This window comes from Cervus canadensis, chromosome 25, assembly GCF_019320065.1.
Source record: "Cervus canadensis isolate Bull #8, Minnesota chromosome 25, ASM1932006v1, whole genome shotgun sequence".
NCBI lineage: Eukaryota > Metazoa > Chordata > Mammalia > Artiodactyla > Cervidae > Cervus > Cervus canadensis.
The window spans coordinates 8,128,214-8,148,131 of NC_057410.1; the positions used below are offsets into that span (position 1 = coordinate 8,128,214).

General features: G+C 35.8%; 1 protein-coding gene across 3 annotated transcripts in view; it reads left to right on the forward strand.

Moving 5' to 3' along the window:
- XPOT (exportin for tRNA) overlaps window positions 1–19,918 on the forward strand; it is a 153,444-nt gene that overhangs the window by 125,421 nt on the left and 8,105 nt on the right. For all 3 annotated transcript variants that reach the window (XM_043447489.1, XM_043447488.1, XM_043447487.1), the window contains 15 exons: window positions 39–207; window positions 1,321–1,557; window positions 2,664–2,702; window positions 2,835–2,897; window positions 3,929–4,053; window positions 4,445–4,589; window positions 4,747–4,866; window positions 5,224–5,318; window positions 5,890–5,959; window positions 7,752–7,990; window positions 8,904–9,189; window positions 10,441–10,630; window positions 16,688–16,804; window positions 17,244–17,359; window positions 18,068–18,115. In XM_043447489.1, the coding sequence (XP_043303424.1) occupies window positions 39–207; window positions 1,321–1,557; window positions 2,664–2,702; window positions 2,835–2,897; window positions 3,929–4,053; window positions 4,445–4,589; window positions 4,747–4,866; window positions 5,224–5,318; window positions 5,890–5,959; window positions 7,752–7,990; window positions 8,904–9,189; window positions 10,441–10,630; window positions 16,688–16,804; window positions 17,244–17,359; window positions 18,068–18,115 (2,059 nt within the window). The remainder of the gene's footprint in view (window positions 1–38; window positions 208–1,320; window positions 1,558–2,663; window positions 2,703–2,834; window positions 2,898–3,928; window positions 4,054–4,444; window positions 4,590–4,746; window positions 4,867–5,223; window positions 5,319–5,889; window positions 5,960–7,751; window positions 7,991–8,903; window positions 9,190–10,440; window positions 10,631–16,687; window positions 16,805–17,243; window positions 17,360–18,067; window positions 18,116–19,918) is intronic.

Here is a 19,918-nt window from a genome sequence, read left to right on the forward strand (position 1 = left end):
TGAAAATACTGTAAGAATTTTTGTTTCTCCATTGCCAGGTTTATAAATATGCTGCTAGGTCATATGTCAATAGAAGTTCTACGGGAAGAAGCATGTGATTGTTTATTTGAAATTGTAAATAAAGGAATGGATCCTGTTGATAAAATGAAACTGGTAGAATCTTTGTGTCAAGTGTTACAGTCTGCTGGGTTTTTCAGCATTGACCGGGTCAGTAAATTTATGTATAAGGTTTTGAAAATTGTTAGAACAAACTAGGATAGGCAGTAACTTAAATATAGTTTCCTTTTTCTTTATTTTTGTTTTTAAGTGTTGGAAACTTCCTTGAGCTTATAATAGTGAAACACTGTCCAGAGAGCTGTAATGTCATGTGTAACATTTTCCTTGACCGTGGATTATACCAGACTTAAACTTGAAGATCTGGGATAGTACTAACTATTGTGCTTTCTAACAGCCTCTCAGGTGATGCTGGGATACTGCTCTTCACGGACCGTACTTTAAGAAGCATGGCAGTGCATTTTGACCTAAATTAGACTCCATTATTAATGTTACATTTTCACCATATTCATTTGAGCGATTAGAGTTTAGCCTCAGCAGAATTAGGGCTTGAGTGAGTGTGGTAAATTAATAATTTAGAAACTGAATTTGAAGGTTTTTACTTTTAATTTTACCTGTGACAGTGATAAAGAATTACTAAGAAGTCTTTGTATTGTTGATATATCAGAAGTATACCTCTGGTATTTACCTGACTGACAGTGTAGTCAGTTACACTGCTAATAATTGTCTTATTAAAAGACTTAAAATGGTGAAGCTAAAAAATCTTTCTGTAGGAGAACATCCTAAGGATAATTAATGAAAATAAACCTGATTTTGAGTTCTAACACTAATGCTGATTAACTTTAGGCAGGTTATTTTAATAGCAGTTTTATCCCTCTGTGATGTAGCTGAGGTTCAAATAGTGTCAGAAAGGACTGTTGTAAATTGTTGCACAAAGCATAATACGGCAGCATTAACTTGGTTAGAAGGTATTTACTAAATTCATCAGTTTAGAGAGAAGCTTTTGAATCCCTCTTTTTTAAACTTTTATAATTTGACAATGTCTACATGACTATAATCATTAAAGATAGTTATTTTGAGAGTATTAGCGGATAATAACAGTAGAAGAATTCAGACTCTTAAAACTTCTCAGTCAAAATGGTAGTATTGTTAATGTCTAATGTTAGCTTAAAATTGACTCCTATAATTGGCACTTGATCCATTCTAAAATGTAGAGTTTTTCCTCTCAGGTAGTTGGTTTTAAATTGAGATCTGTATTGTTTGTAGGAAGAAGATGTTGACTTCCTGGCCAGATTTTCTAAACTGGTCAATGGAATGGGACAGTCATTGATAGTTAGCTGGACTAAATTAATTAAAAATGGAGATATCAAAAATGCTCAGGAGGCACTGCAAGCTATTGAAACAAAGGTGGCACTGATGTTGCAGCTCCTAATTCATGAGGATGATGACATCTCTTCTAACATTATTGGATTTTGTTACGATTATCTTCATATTTTGAAGCAGGTAAGTCCTTATGTTAATCTTTGTTGTAGATAATATAGAAAAGCCATAGAGAATTGGAAAATACAGGAAAATGAAAATAAGATACTCAGTTATCTACTCTAATGACGTTTACTGTTAATTATGAATATATTTTCATCTTTTTTCTTTCCTTTAAACTTCTTAGCTGGAAAACAAATGGCCAGGTTCTAAAATTCACTAGACTAAAAAGCTTCAGAATTAGTTAGAGGTTTAGGTTGTTTCTTTTCTTTTTAATCTGTGTTTCTTTTTGGCCTTGTATCGGATGTGGCATCTTAGTTCCCCGACTGGGGACTGAACCTGTACCCCTGCCTTGGGAGCATAAGAGTCTTAACTGGACTGCCAGGGAAGTCCCCTGTGTTTGTTTTTAAATACAGTAGAAATTTTGTTAAAGATGGTTTATTATTTTAATTACATATGCATCATTTCTTATAAAGTTTTTTTATAATTAAAAATTTCCCCCTAGAGAGTTGCTGCCAATAATAGAACTTAAAACTAGTAGAAGGGGTGAATCTCATATATTATATATTTAGCCTTTTAAAGAATTAATAACTTTTCATTATGACATTAGGTGAGAGCTATGCCTACTTTATTTACACTGATTTAGTTGAATTAAGTCAAGCTTAAGATAATATTTTTCCAAGCTGAGTTTAGCTTCTGTTATAACATATTTCTGCATGCATACTTGAAGAAATTTTAGGGAGTGTGAAAAGGTATGAAGAAAGTTAAAATCACTATTGGTAATCCCACTGTATCTCATAGTGGATTTCTAGGCTTTTATGGCCTTACTTAATTAAAAACAAGGTGAGATCATACTTTGCTGTTCTGTAATCTGCTTCTTTGCTGAGTACATTTATAAGTATCTTTAAAAATCAAGTTTATCTACATGTTTTTGCCTGTATGCCAAGTTACTTACTAGAAGTGAAATTGATAGATTTTAGATTAGGTACATTTCACAAATAGAAAGGTGCTATCAGGCTGCCCTCCAGAAAAGCTGTGTGCGTGTTTGAAAAGATGCTGATTAGAAAAATATTTTGATAAGCAAGTATTACTTTAGGAAACCTAATAAATGATTGCTTTCTTTTCAACAGCTTACAGTGCTTTCAGATCAACAAAAAGCTAATGTAGAGGTAACTGACTTCTTTTTGCTTCTTTTAAACCAATAATAGACTCTGTATCTAGTCTGCCTTGAAATACAGCCTAATTTCAAATTACGTGAAACTAGAGGAGACTGACAAAAGATGTTTTGTTCTTAATTTTAGGCAATCATGTTGGCCGTTATGAAAAAATTAACTTACGATGAAGAATATAACTTTGAAAATGAGGTAAGAATTTTGGATTGAGGAGAAAACAGTTTTAATTTTATTATGTACCCACATCAAATTACTATTTCAAGTTCTGAGTATTTTAGAGTCCTTTAAAACAAGAAGTGTTTTAAAAATTAGTCTTGTTCATATTGACGAGTTTTTAGATTAATGGAAACTTCATAATTCTTCATGTTTTTGTATTTTGTCCTCTAATTCTTTAAAATGACCCTTTTAAGGGCACTGTGGTACTGAACTTTGTAAAACATTGACAGTCTTGTTCGTGATCATATTTCACTTTATATTTAATAAGAGAGGAATTGAGGCCCAGTTGGTGGACCTCAGATTGTAATTGTCTGCGGGAGAGTGGGAATGAGGCAGTTCACTGTCTCTGGACTTGTTCTGGCTAAAGTCCTCTCCAGGGTTGTCATGAGTCAGCTTTCCATCAGTCACAAGTGTCAGTGCTTTCTGGCAACTCAATAATGGCATGTACTGTCTAGCTGTGTGCTAACGTGTTCTGTTACCCACTTCAGACATTCAGAAACTTTGAACTACACGAGGATAATAATGGTGATGAGCATCAACACACCATGCACTTGCAAAGTGCCAGGTTCATTACATATAATATCTTTAATCATGTGATATTATTACAGTTCTTACAGTGGACAGTAAGATACAAAGTATACATAAGGTGCTAAGGTTCTCATAAAGCCCTGTGTGAACCCTTCGTGGCTTAGACTTTGCTTTTGTTTCCAAAGCCTTCCATTATCTGGTGTTTGCCTGATCATTCCTCAGTCACTCTCTTCTGTTATAATGACTCTTGTTTTTAGCCTCCTTGTGCTGTTTCTTGCTCTAGGCTTTCATAGTCTAGGGCTGGGAAATAATTATTTGTGAGCAGAGGGGAAAGACTACTGCGTTTTCCTACATAAGTAAAATTTATGAAAAAATAAAAGTGTATTACATTTGTAAATATAAAAAACTAATGAGAACTCACCATTTTGTGTGTCTTAAGGTCTTTTAAGTTTTTTAATGGGATTTTTTAAATACCATAGGGTGAAGACGAAGCCATGTTTGTAGAATATAGAAAACAACTGAAGTTATTGTTGGACAGGCTGGCTCAAGTTTCACCAGAGTTACTGCTGGCTTCTGTTCGCAGAGTGTTCAGTTCTACACTGCAGTAAGTTTGTTCATCTGTTTCTAACAACTCACCTCTTTCCTCTTCTCTCTGATGGCGGCCTACCATGAGTGACTCACATGACTTACTTGTTTATGTTACTTACTGAGATCTTATGTGTATCTCTGAAACAATGCACTTGACTCCTTGATTTATCTTGATCCTTGAGAGGAAATGCTGCTCTTCAGAACATAAACAATAACATGGATTACGTTGGTTATTTATACTTCTGTGATAGTAATTATGTTCCCTGGCATAGGGAACAGCAGAATTAACACCTGCTGTGACTTTTTAATAATTAAAGAGGATTTTGTTGGTGTGTCTTTATCCGGTGCATCGTTAGTTGTATAGAAAGTCTGTATTCTGATCTCAGTGATGTATTATACCTTGGTAGGAACTGGCAGACTACACGGTTTATGGAAGTTGAAGTGGCAATAAGATTGCTGTATATGTTGGCAGAAGCTCTTCCAGTATCTCATGGTGCTCACTTCTCAGGTGATGTTTCAAAAGCTAGTGCTTTGCAGGATATGATGCGCACTGTAAGTATACTAAAGACAACTTATTCTGAACCTAATTTTCGTTTTCATATAAGCTAATGTGTTTCTTAATTGTTAGAGTTTATAATATACATTATTACAGGGACATTTTGATGTTGCACTAAATGAAGATAGATTTCTTAACTTTTTCCTGCTCTAGCTGGTGACATCAGGAGTTAGTTCCTATCAGCACACATCTGTGACATTGGAGTTCTTCGAAACGGTTGTTAGATACGAAAAGTTTTTCACAGTTGAACCTCAGCACATTCCATGTGTACTAGTAAGTATACACTTTAATCTCAGCTTTTGTTATTTTCCATGTGTTTCAGCTAATGAACAGATAGTATTCTATCTTTCTTTTATCACTTTTTTCCAGAGCTCTCAAAAACTCCTGAACATGCTAAAACTCCTCCATTTCTTTAAAATGGAGTTTGTTTCTAGACAGTTATTTAAAACAAATAGTCAAGAACCTGTTTGTGTGTAGTATAGGGTTACTTATATATGTACCTGGTTCCTCTCTTCCAGAGCTAAAAAGTAAAATTCTTTGTGAACAAAAACATGTCATGACGTTAGCAATAAAAGCAATAAAAGACATTAAATAAGTACAGAAATAGTAAAAGTGTCTCTGTTTCTTTAGATGGCTTTCTTAGATCACAGGGGTCTGCGGCACTCGAGTGCTAAAGTCCGGAGCAGAACCGCTTACCTATTCTCCAGATTTGTTAAATCTCTCAAGTAAGTAAAACATTTTGGCTGTTATGTTTAATTCTTATTTTTAAGATTGTTAAGTAAGATGTAACTTATTGTCTAAGAGCCTATGGTAGATTTGGTTGCTTCTGTTCTTAGGCTTTTTAAAAAAATGCTCCTTTCTATATTGTGCTAAGATTTCTTTTCTTTCTCTTCAGCCAGGTGCTTTGTTCATTATTAAACTGATTTGTTTGAATATTTTTATATGTAACACTTGTCATTACTAGTGGCATTAGTTATTTCACAGTTTTATTGCTGTAGATAAAACTGTATGGTTTCTTTGAAATTCTAAAGATGATATTCCTTGGAAATACATTTTTAACTTAATCTGACATATTGTTCTTTACTAGTACCATTTTTTTAGGTATGAAAACTACTTTTTCTTAGGATATAATATTGTAATTAAAAAAAACCATAGCTAGTTTGAATGGTGACATGTGGTTACCTTAGAACTGAACTTTTTTTTAGTTCTGCCTTAAAGAGGAATTTGATATTTCAGCACTTCTCTAACCACTAATATATTTATGTAATTGTGGTTTCCCTTTTTGCCTTTATTCAGTAAACAAATGAATCCTTTCATTGAGGATATTCTGAATAGAATACAAGATTTATTAGAGCTTTCTCCACCTGTAAGTATCTTTCTTTCCAAATGATATGTTTTAAGTTGGGGTGGGGGGCATGTAGGGCTTAAATCTATTTACTAAAACTCTGTTGAGATATAGTAAACAAACATAGTAATAGAAATAGAAGGGGAAAAAAAGAAATAGAAGGGAATCAAAATTTGATTGATTTAGCAGTGTGAGATATGGTCTGCTGTCTGTACTATTAAATGCCAGTGAAGTATTTTTTGGAGAAGAAAATTTCAGTTTCAAAATTATTCTCTGTTTAGTACTGTGATCACACGAGCCATTCCCAGTGACTTCTACTAGCAGACTGAAATTTTTTTGTTAAACTTCTGGCTTGAGGTAAAAAGAATTTAAACGCTGCTTGATCTGAATATCTTGGTTGTTTATTTCACTAGAAAGATTTAAGTAATTTTTATTTTTTTTTAATTTTTTTTTTTAATTTAAGTAATTTTTAAAAGATACCTTGTAAGCAAAGCACATTTTGACTGATACCTGTTTTTGTGTAAAATACTGGCAAAGCCAGCAAACTACTGACATTGACTTTTTTTTTCATTTTGATGAGAGTTATTAATGGAGCCACACTTGAAAAATGTTAAACATAAAATATTTTGTTTTTTAAAATAAATATCAACTTTTAGAGTATATGGGTTATTTAATTTCATTGCATGAAAGGTTACTAGTGAATTATATGGTTAAATTTGCCTACATACTAAAGAAATATATATATTAAAAGACTTTCACAGAGCCATATTTAGCCATGCCATATTTATGGATATTGGAAATTTTTTGTTTTTCTTATTGCACATAGAAACAAGAACTTGTACTATACCTGTAACCTTTTTTTAGGGTGTAAAAAGACTTGATTCACAGTGCTTCTACTGAATGTTGACTGCTTAGTAGTGGTATAAGTACCTTGTATTTATCTAGCAACTTTAACTTTGTGATCTCAGCTCCTAGAGCAGTGATTGTTAGATTGTTAGATAGTGTGTAATGTCACAACTATCAGTTGTGATAGTGTCACAACTCCTAGATAGCGTTGGTTAATAAGTGTTTTAGTTACTTCTAAATAAGGACGTTCTCTTTTAAAAGATAGAAGTTTCTTTTATGTGTGTGTGTGTGTGTGTGTGTGTGTGTGTGTGTGTGTATAGTAAGGCCATCACAATTTATCTGTTTTAAGACTAGGCTTGTAAATAATTTCTTAACAAGGAGTTTTGGTGTTAGATGTAGAAGGGCCTCTGATACTTTCCCCTTCCCCCTGGTCTCTCAGATTGCATAAAGGTGAAAAATAACAAAACTCATTAATAAAATGGCTCAATGTATGGATGGATGTTTGCTTACACTTGAATAAGATCTTTTCTTTTTATTTGCAGTCTTATTTTCTTTTTTTTTTATTTGCAGTCTTATTTTCAAACTTGCAAAAGTAACAACTTGTGTATGTGTTTATTATGTGGCATTTGTTATTTAAATCTTAAACACTTCAAAATATTAATTGTGTGGCCTTTGTCTTAACCTTCAAAGACTTTGAATAACTGACTTTTAGCCTCCTAATAACAGATAAATTTTATAATAAAAGTAAAACAAGTTAGAAAACTGATTATTACATTACATGACCATTTACAAAGTCGTCTCAATAGACCCATCATCTTTTGACTTCTAATTCAGTTTATTTATAAGTACTCAATCTTCTTTTTATTAATGAGTTGATGGGATAGATTACATCTTCTGTCCCTCTTTTACTTTTAAATGGGAGGAACTGAACAAAGAAAAACTTCAATAAGACTAAATTTCATTTTAGGAGAATGGTTACCAGTCCTTGTTGAGCAGCGACGATCAATTATTTATCTATGAGACAGCTGGAGTGCTAATTGTTAATAGTGAGTATCCAGCAGAGCGGAAGCAGGCATTAATGAGGAATCTGTTGACTCCACTCATGGAGAAGTTTAAAATTCTGTTAGAAAAATTGATGCTGGCACAGGACGAAGAAAGGCAGGCATCTCTAGCAGACTGTCTCAACCATGCTGTTGGATTTGCTAGGTGAGTGTGATTGGTGAAGATTGGCATTTAAATTGGCGAAGTGATTTTCTCAATGTGTACAGAATCATTTGCTTAGATTTTTCTAGAATTGGGCTTGTGTGTTGTGTTTCCAAAACTGGATTGTCCAGAGAATTGTGTAAACATTTCTTTTCTAAATTCTTTAAATTAGGAGGTTTAGCTGAAGAAGGGAATAGATCTCGTAACATTCTGCATTTCAACTTGACATCTTTCTAAATCCCTAACTTCTCTGATTTCTCTGGTTTAAGCTGAGAATGTATTTAAGGAGATTTGCTTAAGTATATATACCAATGACATCAGGGATCTGTTATGGAATCTTAAAGAGAAGGTGCTGAGGCTTCTTCTTAGTTGTTGCATTGGGTCCCAACCACCCAAGCTGTTGTTTTTCTCTCTACACATACTTCTTTATTGGTAAACAATAACAGCATGAAAGTTACAGTGATTTTTAATTAGAAGCACTTAGAGAAATTGCTCTACAGAAGACTTCGATGCAAAAGCTTATGTTAGAGATAGTGTATAAATAACTCAATTCTAAGATTGTTTTCTAATATAAATTGGTGGTTTACAGTTTGTGTAGTATAGCGTATTCATAGTAAGTAGATTTTTTTTTTCTCTTTACTGCATATATTCTCAGCAGGATTTTAGCAAACGTTTAGGTGGACTCACACTTGAGTGATTGTATCAATTGCATTTCATTCATTTAACTTGGGCCCTTTCTGGAATGGTAACTGGAAGCAACCATTAGCTAAAAGTGGACATAACTGTGACATGGAAAGTAAAGACTTGGCTGCTTTGTTTTGTTGGTTTTGTAATTTGTTGTGCATTGTTGTTTATTACTCCATAAAACACCTGAAGAATAAACTTAAAACCAGTTACCTGATAATTGTTTATATAGTCGAACCAGCAAAGCTTTCAGCAACAAGCAGACCGTGAAGCAGTGTGGCTGCTCGGAAGTTTACCTGGACTGTTTACAGACGTTCCTGCCAGCTCTCAGCTGTCCCTTACAAAAGGATGTTCTCAGAAGTGGAGTCCGCACTTTCCTTCATCGCATGATTATTTGCCTGGAGGAAGAAGTCCTTCCCTTCATTCCATCCGCTTCAGAACACATGCTCAAAGACTGTGAAGCAAAAGACCTCCAGGAATTCATCCCTCTTATCAACCAGATCACAGCCAAATTTAAGGTACCACATGCCTTCAGAGGGCGGAGAGCGTCCTGACGGTACGGTCAGGAGACCGCAAGATTAGATGTGTTTCTCTTTAGGTGTATTTTAGCATTTGACTTTTTTTTTTAAAGTACGAGTTATCTGAGGGCATGGATCATTTTTATCATCCTAGTGTCTACAACACTCCCTGACACTCAGGGCATGATCGATAGATATTTAATAAGAACAGATCTTTTCTGTTCTATGCAGCAGAAGAAAACTATTAGTTTAGTGTTTTAGAAAAGCAAATGAAACAGCACTGGATACTAAATGTTTAATGAATAAGTTCAAAGCACTGTAATTTGGTATCCAAGTAGTTTAAAAGTAATTCAATGTCAGTTTTATGTACAAGGAAATTTAAGCAAAGCATAAGCTGGCTAATGAAATTGGCTAACACTTAACATAGTGTTTTCTGTGTTCAAAATCTGTTCTGAGCATTTACTTACACATTCATTTGATCTTTGTAACAACCCTGGAAGTTAGGTATTGTTCTTCTGTAGATGAAGAAACTAAGACACTTAACTGAGAAGTTAAGGAGTTTGCTTAAGGCCATATAAAGCCTTCACAGAGTTCAATCATAAGTTCATTTTTAATTTAGCAGTTAAAGTCACTCAGTCGTGTCCAACTCTTTGCGACCCATGGAATTCTCCAGGCCAGAATACTGGAGTGGGTAGCCTTTCCCTTCTCCAGGGGGTCTTCCCAACCCAGGGAGAGAACCTAGGTCTCGCGAATTGCAGGCGGATTCTTTGCCAGCTGAGCCCCCACAAGGGAAGCCCAAGAATACTGGAGTGGGTAGCCTATCCCTTCTCCAACGGATCTTCCCAACCCGGGAATCGAACCCAGCGTCTCCTGCATTGCAGGTGGATTCTTTACCAACTGAGCTATCAGGGAAGCCCTAATTTAGCAGTAGAATTCATTTATTGAGAATTTAAATTTGAAAATATTCCTTGACAATATTTGATTGTGGAATATGTTTGATTCCATGTTACTTGAACCTGAATCTTGAATTGTAGGAAATGGTTTGAATTTAATGATTTTTGAGGCTTTCAATACTGTATATGCTATGTAGATTTTTGTCTTAATATTGATATTTGCTAGCTGAATTATATAAATATGTATTCTAAATATAGAAACTGTGGAAAAAGGCTTTATGTAAAACATGTTTTTCCTAAATTTTATATTAGTAATTTTCTTATTTCTCAGATAGTAATAGTTGTTTCCTCTCTTCAGATACAGGTATCCCCATTTTTACAACAGATGTTCATGCCTCTTCTTCATGCAATTTTTGAAGTTTTGCTCCGACCAGCAGAAGAAAATGACCAATCTGCTGCTTTAGAGAAGCAGATGTTGCGGAGGAGTTACTTTGCTTTCCTGCAAACAGTCACAGGCAGTGGAATGAGTGAAGTCATAGCAAATCAAGGTGGGGATGCATGCAGTGCCTAAGTTGTCTGTTATTTGTCGCAGTTCTGCATCTGTATGAGCAAGAGCTCGTTGAAGTAAAAACTGAACTTTTCAAGTAGTTGTATGTTGGCCACAAGGATGACAGTTTATTATTATCAGAGTGGCAATCACTTTCACTTCAGCGCCCTTAAAATTAATTTGTATTCAGTTCCTGTTTTCCTAAAGCAATGTTCCTTTTTCTTTAAGTTGACGAGCAATGTGTGAGCTTCAGATACACAGCCAAGTGATTCAGTTATACACATTTATACATATCCTTTTTCAGATTAATTTCCATTATAGGTTATTATAAGATAATGAATCTAGTTTCTTATTCTATATGGTAGGTCCTTGTTGGTTATCTGTTTCATACATACTATTGTGTATCTGTTAATCTCATCAGTTCATTTCAGTTGATCATTAGTGTCCGACCCTATGGACTGCAGCACGGCCAACCTTCCCTGTCCATCACCAACTCCTGGAGCTTGCTCACACTCATGTTCATTGAGTCGGTGATGCCATCTAACCATCTCATCCTCTGTCGTCCCCCTCTCCTCCTGCCTTCAATCTTTCCGAGCTTCAGGGTCTTTACAACTAAGTCCGTTCTTCGAATCAGGTGGCCAAAGTATTGGAGTTTCAGCTTTATCATCAGTCCTTCCAATGAATATTCATTACTGTTCTCCTTTAGGATGGACTGGTTGGATCTCCTTGCAGTCCAAGGGACTCTCAAGAGTCTTCTCCAGCACCACAGTTCAAAAGCATCAATTCTTCAGCACTCAGCTTTCTTTGTAGTCCAACACTCACATCCATACATGACCACTGGAAAAACCGTATCTTTGACTAGACAGACCTTTGTTGGCAAAGTAATGTCTGTGCTTTTTAATATGCTGTCTAGGTTGGTCATAGCTATTCTTCCAGGGAGCAAGCATCTTTTAATTTCATGGCTGCAGTCACCATCTGCAGTGATTTTGGAGCCCAAAAAAATAAAGTCGGCCACTGTTTCCATTGTTTCCCCATCTGCTTGCCATGAAGTAATGGGACCGGATGCCATGATCTTAGTTTTCTGAATGTTGAGTTTTAAGCTAACTTTCTCACTCGTCTCTTTCACTCTCATCAAGAGGCTTTTTAGTTCTTCTTCACTTTCTGCCATAAGGGTGGTGTCATCTGCATATCTGAGGTTACTGATATTTCTCCCGGCAGTCTTGATTCCAGCTTGTGCTTCATCCAGCCCAGCTTTTCTCATGATGTACTCATGCATATAAGTTTAATAAGCAGGGTAACAGTATACATTCTTGACATACTCCTTTCCCGATTTGGAACCAGTGTGTTGTTCCATGTCCAGTTCTAACTGTTGCTTCTTAAAAATGAAAGTGAAGTTGCTCGGTTGTGTCCAACTCTTTGCAACCCCATGGACTGTAGCCTACCAGGCTCCTCCGTCTGTGGGATTTTCCAGGCAAGAGTACTGGAGTTGGTTACCATTTCCTTCTCCAAGGGATCTTCCCGACCCAGGCATTGAACCCAGGTCTCCTACGTTGCAAGCAGATGCTTTACCCTCTGAGCCACTGCATACAGATTTCTCAGGAGGCAGGTCAGGTGGTCTGGTATTTCCATCTGTTTCAGAATTTTCCAGAGTTTGTTGTGGTCCACACAGTCAAAGGCTTTGGCATAGTCAGTAAAGCAGAAGTAGATGTTTTTCTGGAACTCTCTTGCTTTTTTGATGATTGAACGGATGTTGGTAATTTGATCTCTGGTTCCTCTGCCTTTTCTAAATCCAGCTTGAACATCTGGAAGTTCACAGTTCACATACTGTTGAAGCCTGGTTTGGAGAATTTTGAACATTACTTTGCTAGCGTGTGAGATGAGTGCAATTGTGCGGTAGTTTGAACATTCTTTGGCACTGCCTTTCTTTGGGATTGGAATGAAAGCTGACCTTTTCCAGTCCTGTGGCCACTGCTGAGTTTTCCAAATTTGCTGGCGTATTGAGTGCAGTACTTTTACAACATCATCTTTTAGGATTTGAAGTAGTTCAACTGGAATTCCATCACCTCCACTAGCTTTGTTCTTAGTGATGCTTCCTAAGGTCTACTTGACTCCACATTCCAGGATGCCTGGATCTAGTCCAGTAATCACACCATCATGGTTATCTGGGTCATGAAGATCTTTTTTGTATAGTTCTCCTGTGTATTCTTGCCACCTCTTCTCAATATCTTCTGCTTCTGTTAGGTCCATACCATTTCTGTTTTTTATTGTGCCCATTTTTGCATGAAATGTTCCCTTGGTATCTCTAATTTTCTTTAAGAGATCTCTAGTCTTTAGAGGTTAATCTCATACCTATAATTTATTCCTCCCCACTTCCCCTTTGGTAACCATAAATTTTTTATGTCTATGAGTCTTGTTTCTTTTTTGTAAATAAGCTCATTTGTGTCATGTTTTAGACTCCATATATAAATGGTATCATATAATACTTGTCTTTCTCTGTCTGACTCACTTCACTTAGTAGTATGATCTCTAGGTTCATCCATGTTGCTGCAGATTGAAATATTCCACTGCTTTTGATGACTGAGTATACCCCTTGTGTATGTAACCTACATCTTCTCTATCCATTCATCTTTCGGTGGACATTTAGGTTGCTTCCAGGTTTGGGCTTTTGTAAATAGTGCTGCTGTGAACATGTTGGGTGCGTTTCTTTTCAAATTAGGGTCTCCATCTCTTCTGGGTATGTGCCCAGGAGTGGGATTGCTGGATTACACGGTGGTTCCACGTGTAGTTTTCCAAGAACCTCCGTGCCGTTCGCCATGCTGGCTGCACCGTGTACATTGCCACCGTCAGCGTGGAAGAGCTACCTTTTCTCCATACGCTCTCCAGCCTTTATTATTTGGAGACTTTTTGATGATGGCCATTCTGTGAGGCGATAACCTCATTGTAGTTTTGATTTGCATTTCTCTAATAATTAGCAATGATTAACATCTTTTTAATGTGCTTCTTGGCCATCTGTTTGTCTTTGAAGAAATGTCTATTTAGGTTTTCTGCCCAGTTTTTGATGGGGTTGTTTATTTTTTTGTTATTGAGTAGTATGAACTGTTTGCATATTTTGGATTTAAGCCCGCATCAATCTCATAATTTGCAAATATTTTCTTCCAGTCTTGTCATTTCATTTATGATTTACTTTGCTGTGCAAATGCCGATAAGTTTGTTTAGGTTCCATTTATTTTTGCTTTTATTTCTTTTGCTTTGGGAGGCTGACCTAAGAAAATGTTGCTGTGATTTATGTCAGAGAATGTTTACTTACATTCTCTTCTAGTCTGATAGTGTCATATCTTATAGTTAGGTCTTTATGAGTTTACTTTTGTATACAGCATGAGCGAATGTTCTAACTTGATTAATTAACAAGTGGCTGTCTAGCTTTCTCAATGCCACTTACCAAAGAGACTGTCTTTTCCATTATATAATCGTGCCTTTGTAGAAGATTAATTAACTGTAGGTGTTTGTGGTTTTGGTTTTTTTTTTTTGGCTTCTGTTTTGTTTCATTGATCTGTATGTTCGTTTTTGTGCCATTATCATGCTGTTCTTACTACAATAACTTTTTAGTGTTGTTGGAAGTCTGAGAGGGCTGTGCCTCCAGCTTTGTTCTTTTTGCTCAGGATTGCTTTGGCAGTTCTGGGTCTTTTATGGCTCCACATAAATTTTAGGATTATTTCTTCTAATTCTTTAAAAAATGCCATGGGTAATTTGATAGGAATTGTATTAAATCCATAGGTGACTTTGGGTAGTATGGCCATTCTAACAATATTCTTCCAAACCAAAAACATGGGATATCTTCCATTTCTTTGAATCATCTTCAATTTCTGTTATCAGTTTTTTATAGTTCTCAGCATATGGATCTTTCACCTCCTTGATAGGTTTATTTATTGGTGGTTGTTTTGTTTTGTTTTTTTGACACAATCTCAAATGTGATTTTTTTTGCTTTTTGTGATATTTCATTATTAAAGAAATGCAACAGATTTCTATCTATTAGACTTGTATCCTGCTACCTTGCTGAACTCATTTATTCTAATATATTTTTTTGTGGAGTCCTTAGGGTTTTCAATATAGAATATCATGTCATTAGCCTATAATGACAGTTTTACCTCTTCCTTTCCAGTGTGGAAACCACCTTTTATTTCTTTTTTTTTGTCTAATTGCTGTGGCTGAGACTTCCAGTACTATATTGACTAGAAGTGGTAAGAGTGAACATTGTTCTCTTGTTCCAAAATAGAGCAGGAAGGTTTTTGGCTTTTCACCATTGAGTATTAAATTCACTGTGGGTTTGTTATAAATGGCTTTTATTATGTTGAGATATACTCCCTCTGTACTACTCACTTTGGTAAGAGTTTTTATCATGAAGGGATGTTGATTTTACCAGATGCTTTTTCTGAATCTACTGAGATAATTATGTGGTTTTTGTCTTTTCTTTTGTTGGGGTGGTAATGTCACATTGATTGATTTGCATATATTGAACCATCCTTGTGACCCTGAAATAAATCCTACTTGATCATGGAGTGTAATCCTTTTTATGTGTTATTGGCTTCAGTTTGCTAATATTTTGTTGAAGATTTTTGCATCTATATTCATCAAAGATACCAGCCTATGATTTTCTTTTTTTGTAGTGTTTTGTCTGGTTTGGGTATCAGGGTGATGATGGCTTCATAGAATGACGTTGGTGGTGTTCCCTGTTCAGTCTTTTGTAAGAGTTTAAGAAAGATAGGTGTAAGTTCTTTGTCTGTTTGGTAGAATTCCCCAGTGAAGCTGAATGGTCCTGGGCTTTTATTGCAGGGAGTTTTTTTTTTTCAAGACAGATTCTATTTCATCTCTAATGATCAGTCTGTTGAAGTTACCTGTTTCTTCTTGATTCGGATTTGGTAGGCTGTATGTCTCTAGAAATTTTTCCATTTCTTCTAGGTTGTCCATTTTGTTGCCATATAACTGTAGTATTATAATTTTTTTTTTTAATTTCTGCAGTGCTGGTTATTTCTTTTTCATTTTTTATTTTGTTTATTTGAGTCCTTTTCCTTCTTGATGACACTGGCTACAGGTTTGTTGATTTTGTTTATCCCTTCCAAAAAACCATCTCTTGCTTTTATTGCCTTTTTCTATTTTTTTTGGTCTCTAATCTGTGTCTTCTCTCTGATATTTATTTCCTTCCTTCTGTTGACTTCAGGATTTGTTTGTTCTTTTTCTAATTCTTTTAGGTGGTATGTTACATTGTTTGAGATCTCTCTTGTTTTTTTGAGGAAGGCCTATATCACTATGAACTTCTGTCTTAAGACTGCTTTTGCTGCATCCTGTAGATTTTTTGTATGGTTGTTTTTCATTATCACTTGCTTTGGTATTATTTTTTCTTTTTTCTTCTTTGATTTCCTCACTGACCCATTGGTTTTTTAGTAGCATGTTGTTTCATTTCCACATAGTTTTTTTTTTTTCATTTTTCTTTCTGTGGTTGATCTCTAGTTTCATGCAATTGTGGTCAGAAAAGATACTTGAAATAATGTCTATCCTTTTATATTTACTGTGGCTTGGTTGTATATTCTAGTATGTATTTTATTCTAGAGAATGTTCTTTGTTTGCCTAAAGCTATATTAGTTGATTCCTTTATAGTATACTACTGTGATGGCTTCTTGCCAGAATTGAATCTTACTGGCCACATTGTTTTTTTTTTAATTAACACATTAGTGTCTGGGGGGCTTTTGCAGAAATTTAATGCTTGTGGCCTGCAATTAGTTATGTAACTGAATATTGAATAGTCTCTGGTCAGTAAGCTATTAAAAATGGACTGCAGGGGTCCACATAGTTAATTTTGCTGTATGGAAATCCAGAGGGCAGGATAATGAGGGAATAGTAATTTTTCAGTGTTTTATACTTAAAATTTAGGAGCCAGGATAATAAAAATTGAGAGCTCTTATCAACCCTGTAAATGTTTTTGTCTTGTTACTGTATATGAAATCAGAACTTCAGATTGCCTTTCTAGTTCTTTTTCAGATTGAACTCAGGTTTTTCTCTTCAGGTGCAGAGAATGTAGAACGAGTGCTGGTTACTGTTATTCAAGGAGCAGTTGAATATCCAGATCCCATTGCTCAGAAAACATGTTTTATTATCCTTTCCAAGTTGGTAGAACTCTGGGGTAAGATAATTCTTTTTTAAAAAATCTTGGGGCTTCCCCTGGTGTCACAGTGGTAGAAGAATCCGCCTGCCAATGCAGGAGACACAGGTTTGATCCCTGATCCAGGAAGATCCCACCTGCCTTGGAGCAGATAAGCCCGTACATCACAACTATTGAGCCTGTGCTCAAGAGCCCGGGAGCTGCAACTGCTGAAGCCTGCGTGCCCTAGAGCCCGTGCCTCACTAGAGAAAAGCCCACACAGCAACGAAGACCCAGCACAGTCAAAAATAAATATAATTTTTTTAAAAAATTCTTCATTCCCCGGCCTGTTTCCTAAGACAAGAGAGATGAAATGGGATCCTAGTCCTAACATAGACAGGAGCTGGGAGTTGATTTTCACTTGTGATAAATTAAATGACTTCATTATTATACAAGATGAAAATTTGAATTTTCTTAACAGGAGGTAAAGATGGACCAGTGGGATTTGCTGATTTTGTTTATAAGCACATTGTCCCCGCATGTTTCCTAGCACCTTTAAAACAAACCTTTGACCTGGCAGATGCACAAACAGTATTGGTAAGCACCTAGGAATCTCTTTAGACCTTCTTAGATCTCATGTGTTCTAACTCACAATTTCTTCCTTAATGCCAGGCTGATTATATTAGATTTCAGTGCCTTTAAAAAATAATAATAATTTCAAATTATAATATTAGCTTAAATTTTTTTTTAAAACATGATGATACCTTTTGGACCTTTTGTGAATTCTTACTAAATCTTGGTATTAAAGTTGACTATATAAAATCTAGCTCCTCCAGTTTTAATAACCAGGACTTTTTCTAGGACTCTGAAAGTGTACATGATGCAAACATTCTTTAAAGTTTGATTGACTAGTTTCCTGCCACTTCTTTCTTCTAAAACTTGTGCTTAATGTTGTTTTTTTGTTTTTTTCCTTTCTTTCTTAATCATTAAGAGAGTAACTTTCTCTTCCTCATTTGATAGTTTCCCCAAATCTCATCTTTAGAATGCTTAATGTCAAGCAGTTGCCCTTTAGTCATTTCCCTAGGACCAAGTAAAAGCTTGATTTCTTAATTATAATGCACTACATTAAGACAGCATTTTTGTATTTTTCTGTCTACCCATTTGTTCCTTTTGCCTGTCTGTTAGCATTCCTTTCTCCATCTTTTCTTTGGCAGTAAATGTTAATGAACAGTGGCGAGGGAAAGAAATGTAGGATCAGTATTTAAGAATTGACTATATTAAATTTCTTAAACTTGCTTTTCATAGGCTTTATCTGAGTGTGCGGTGACACTGAAAACAATTCATCTCAAACGGGTAAGCTTTGTACTTTCTGCCCCCTTACTTTCAGGTTGCATGTTTATTTTTTATAGTTTTAATTGAGTATGTCTTGTTCTTGAAAACTGTCTTTATGAAAATTGATTAACTTCACTTTCGACTGTCTTGGATGTGAGGGTGGGGTTGAACGAAAGTAATAGTATTCTTTATTGTCTTTCACATTTGGGATAACCAGAAAGTTAAAATGTATATTTGTTTCATTTGACAAACAATAAGAAACATTTTAACCAGAATTTCAGAATCCCAGGTTTCACTACCTGGTAGGTTCTTCGCAGATTTGTCCAACTTCTTAGTGTTACAGGTTGGTTAGAGCACTTCACTACTTCAGAAGTTTGTAGTCCCCTTGTTAACCTAACAATTTGTATAAATCATAAGTGATTCTGGGCTGAATCTAGCTGGTGTGTTGTTTGCTTTATATAGTGTTTTTAACTAGTGAATTGAATGCCAGCATTTGAAAATCAGGTCCTTTTTTTTTTTTAAAAAAAACAAAAATTTCTACCTCCAACTTCTCAAAGCCAGGATGCCAGCACAGGACTAGCAGTCCCACATAGCCGAAGTCATCTAGTGAACAGGAACTTCCCTCAACCACCCAAAATAAACACGTGAGATTTTGTTCAGAGTCTTCGTACATCCTGCTCCCTCGTCTGAACTTGAATTTTTGATTCCAAGAGAGGCTTGAAGGGTTTTCAATCCAGCATTTTCTCTACACCTATAATGTGCTAGGGAGGAAGGGCTATGTGTTTTGGGGCTGCAAAGGTCCTGTATAAACATGAATAAAAACTGCCCCAACATATGTGGAGCTTAGAATTGGGCTTCCCTGGTAGCTCAGCTGGTAAAGAATCCGCCTGCAATGTGGGAGACCTGGGTTCAATCCCTGGGTTGGGAAGATCCCCTGGAGAAGGGAACAGCTACTCACTCCAGTATTCTGGCCTGGAGAATTCCATGGGCTATCCGTGAGGTCGCAGAGAGTCAAGACACAACTAAGCAACTTTCACTTAGAATTAGGGAGACCAATACTTAAAAACTCAATTGGATGTGTTAAGTAAGTACTTTAATGGAGGTATAGTAAATTAATTCATTTGTATTCAGTGTAACATGGTGGGACTAAGGATGAATGAGCAGATCTGCCCAGGCAGTATATAAGTCAATACCAAAAGAGGGAGTGTTTTTCTATTTTTATATAGACTGTGAAGCAAATGTGGATTCATTAGACTGACCAGGAGGAGCTGACTCTCTGGGCAAAAATACTGTGGCAGGTGTAGGAAGACAGATGAGATGTTGTAGTGTAGACTTAGTAGAAAATAATGTTATTCTGTTTAACTAAAGCATAGGGGTAGAATAGCTAAAAACCTAATTGAGACTAGGCATGTGTTACATGTGAGAAGTTGGAAGTCAGTAGGCAGTGATTGTAATTTAGAATAGCTAGGTAGAAAAAATGTACACAGAGCACTTAGAAACTTGGGTCAAAAGCAGTTAGAACTAAATACTGGTTTTGGAGTTCTCAGGTTGTAGTTTGTTAAGATGGAGTAGTAGGAATGAATGAGAGTTTCTAAGACCAGGACAGAAAGAACTTTGGCTAAAGCAAGAGTCAGCAGAAAGCTAGAAGTAAGACCAAAGGTGTGAAAGTTAGGGGAATGGGGGGGAGTTGGGAGGGGGGTTCAGGATGGGGAACACATGTACACCCATGGCGGATTCAAGTCAATGTATGGCAAAACCAGTACAATGTTGTAAAGTAAAAAAGAAAAAAGTTAGGGGAATAGAGTCATGAAAGAGAAGACTGGT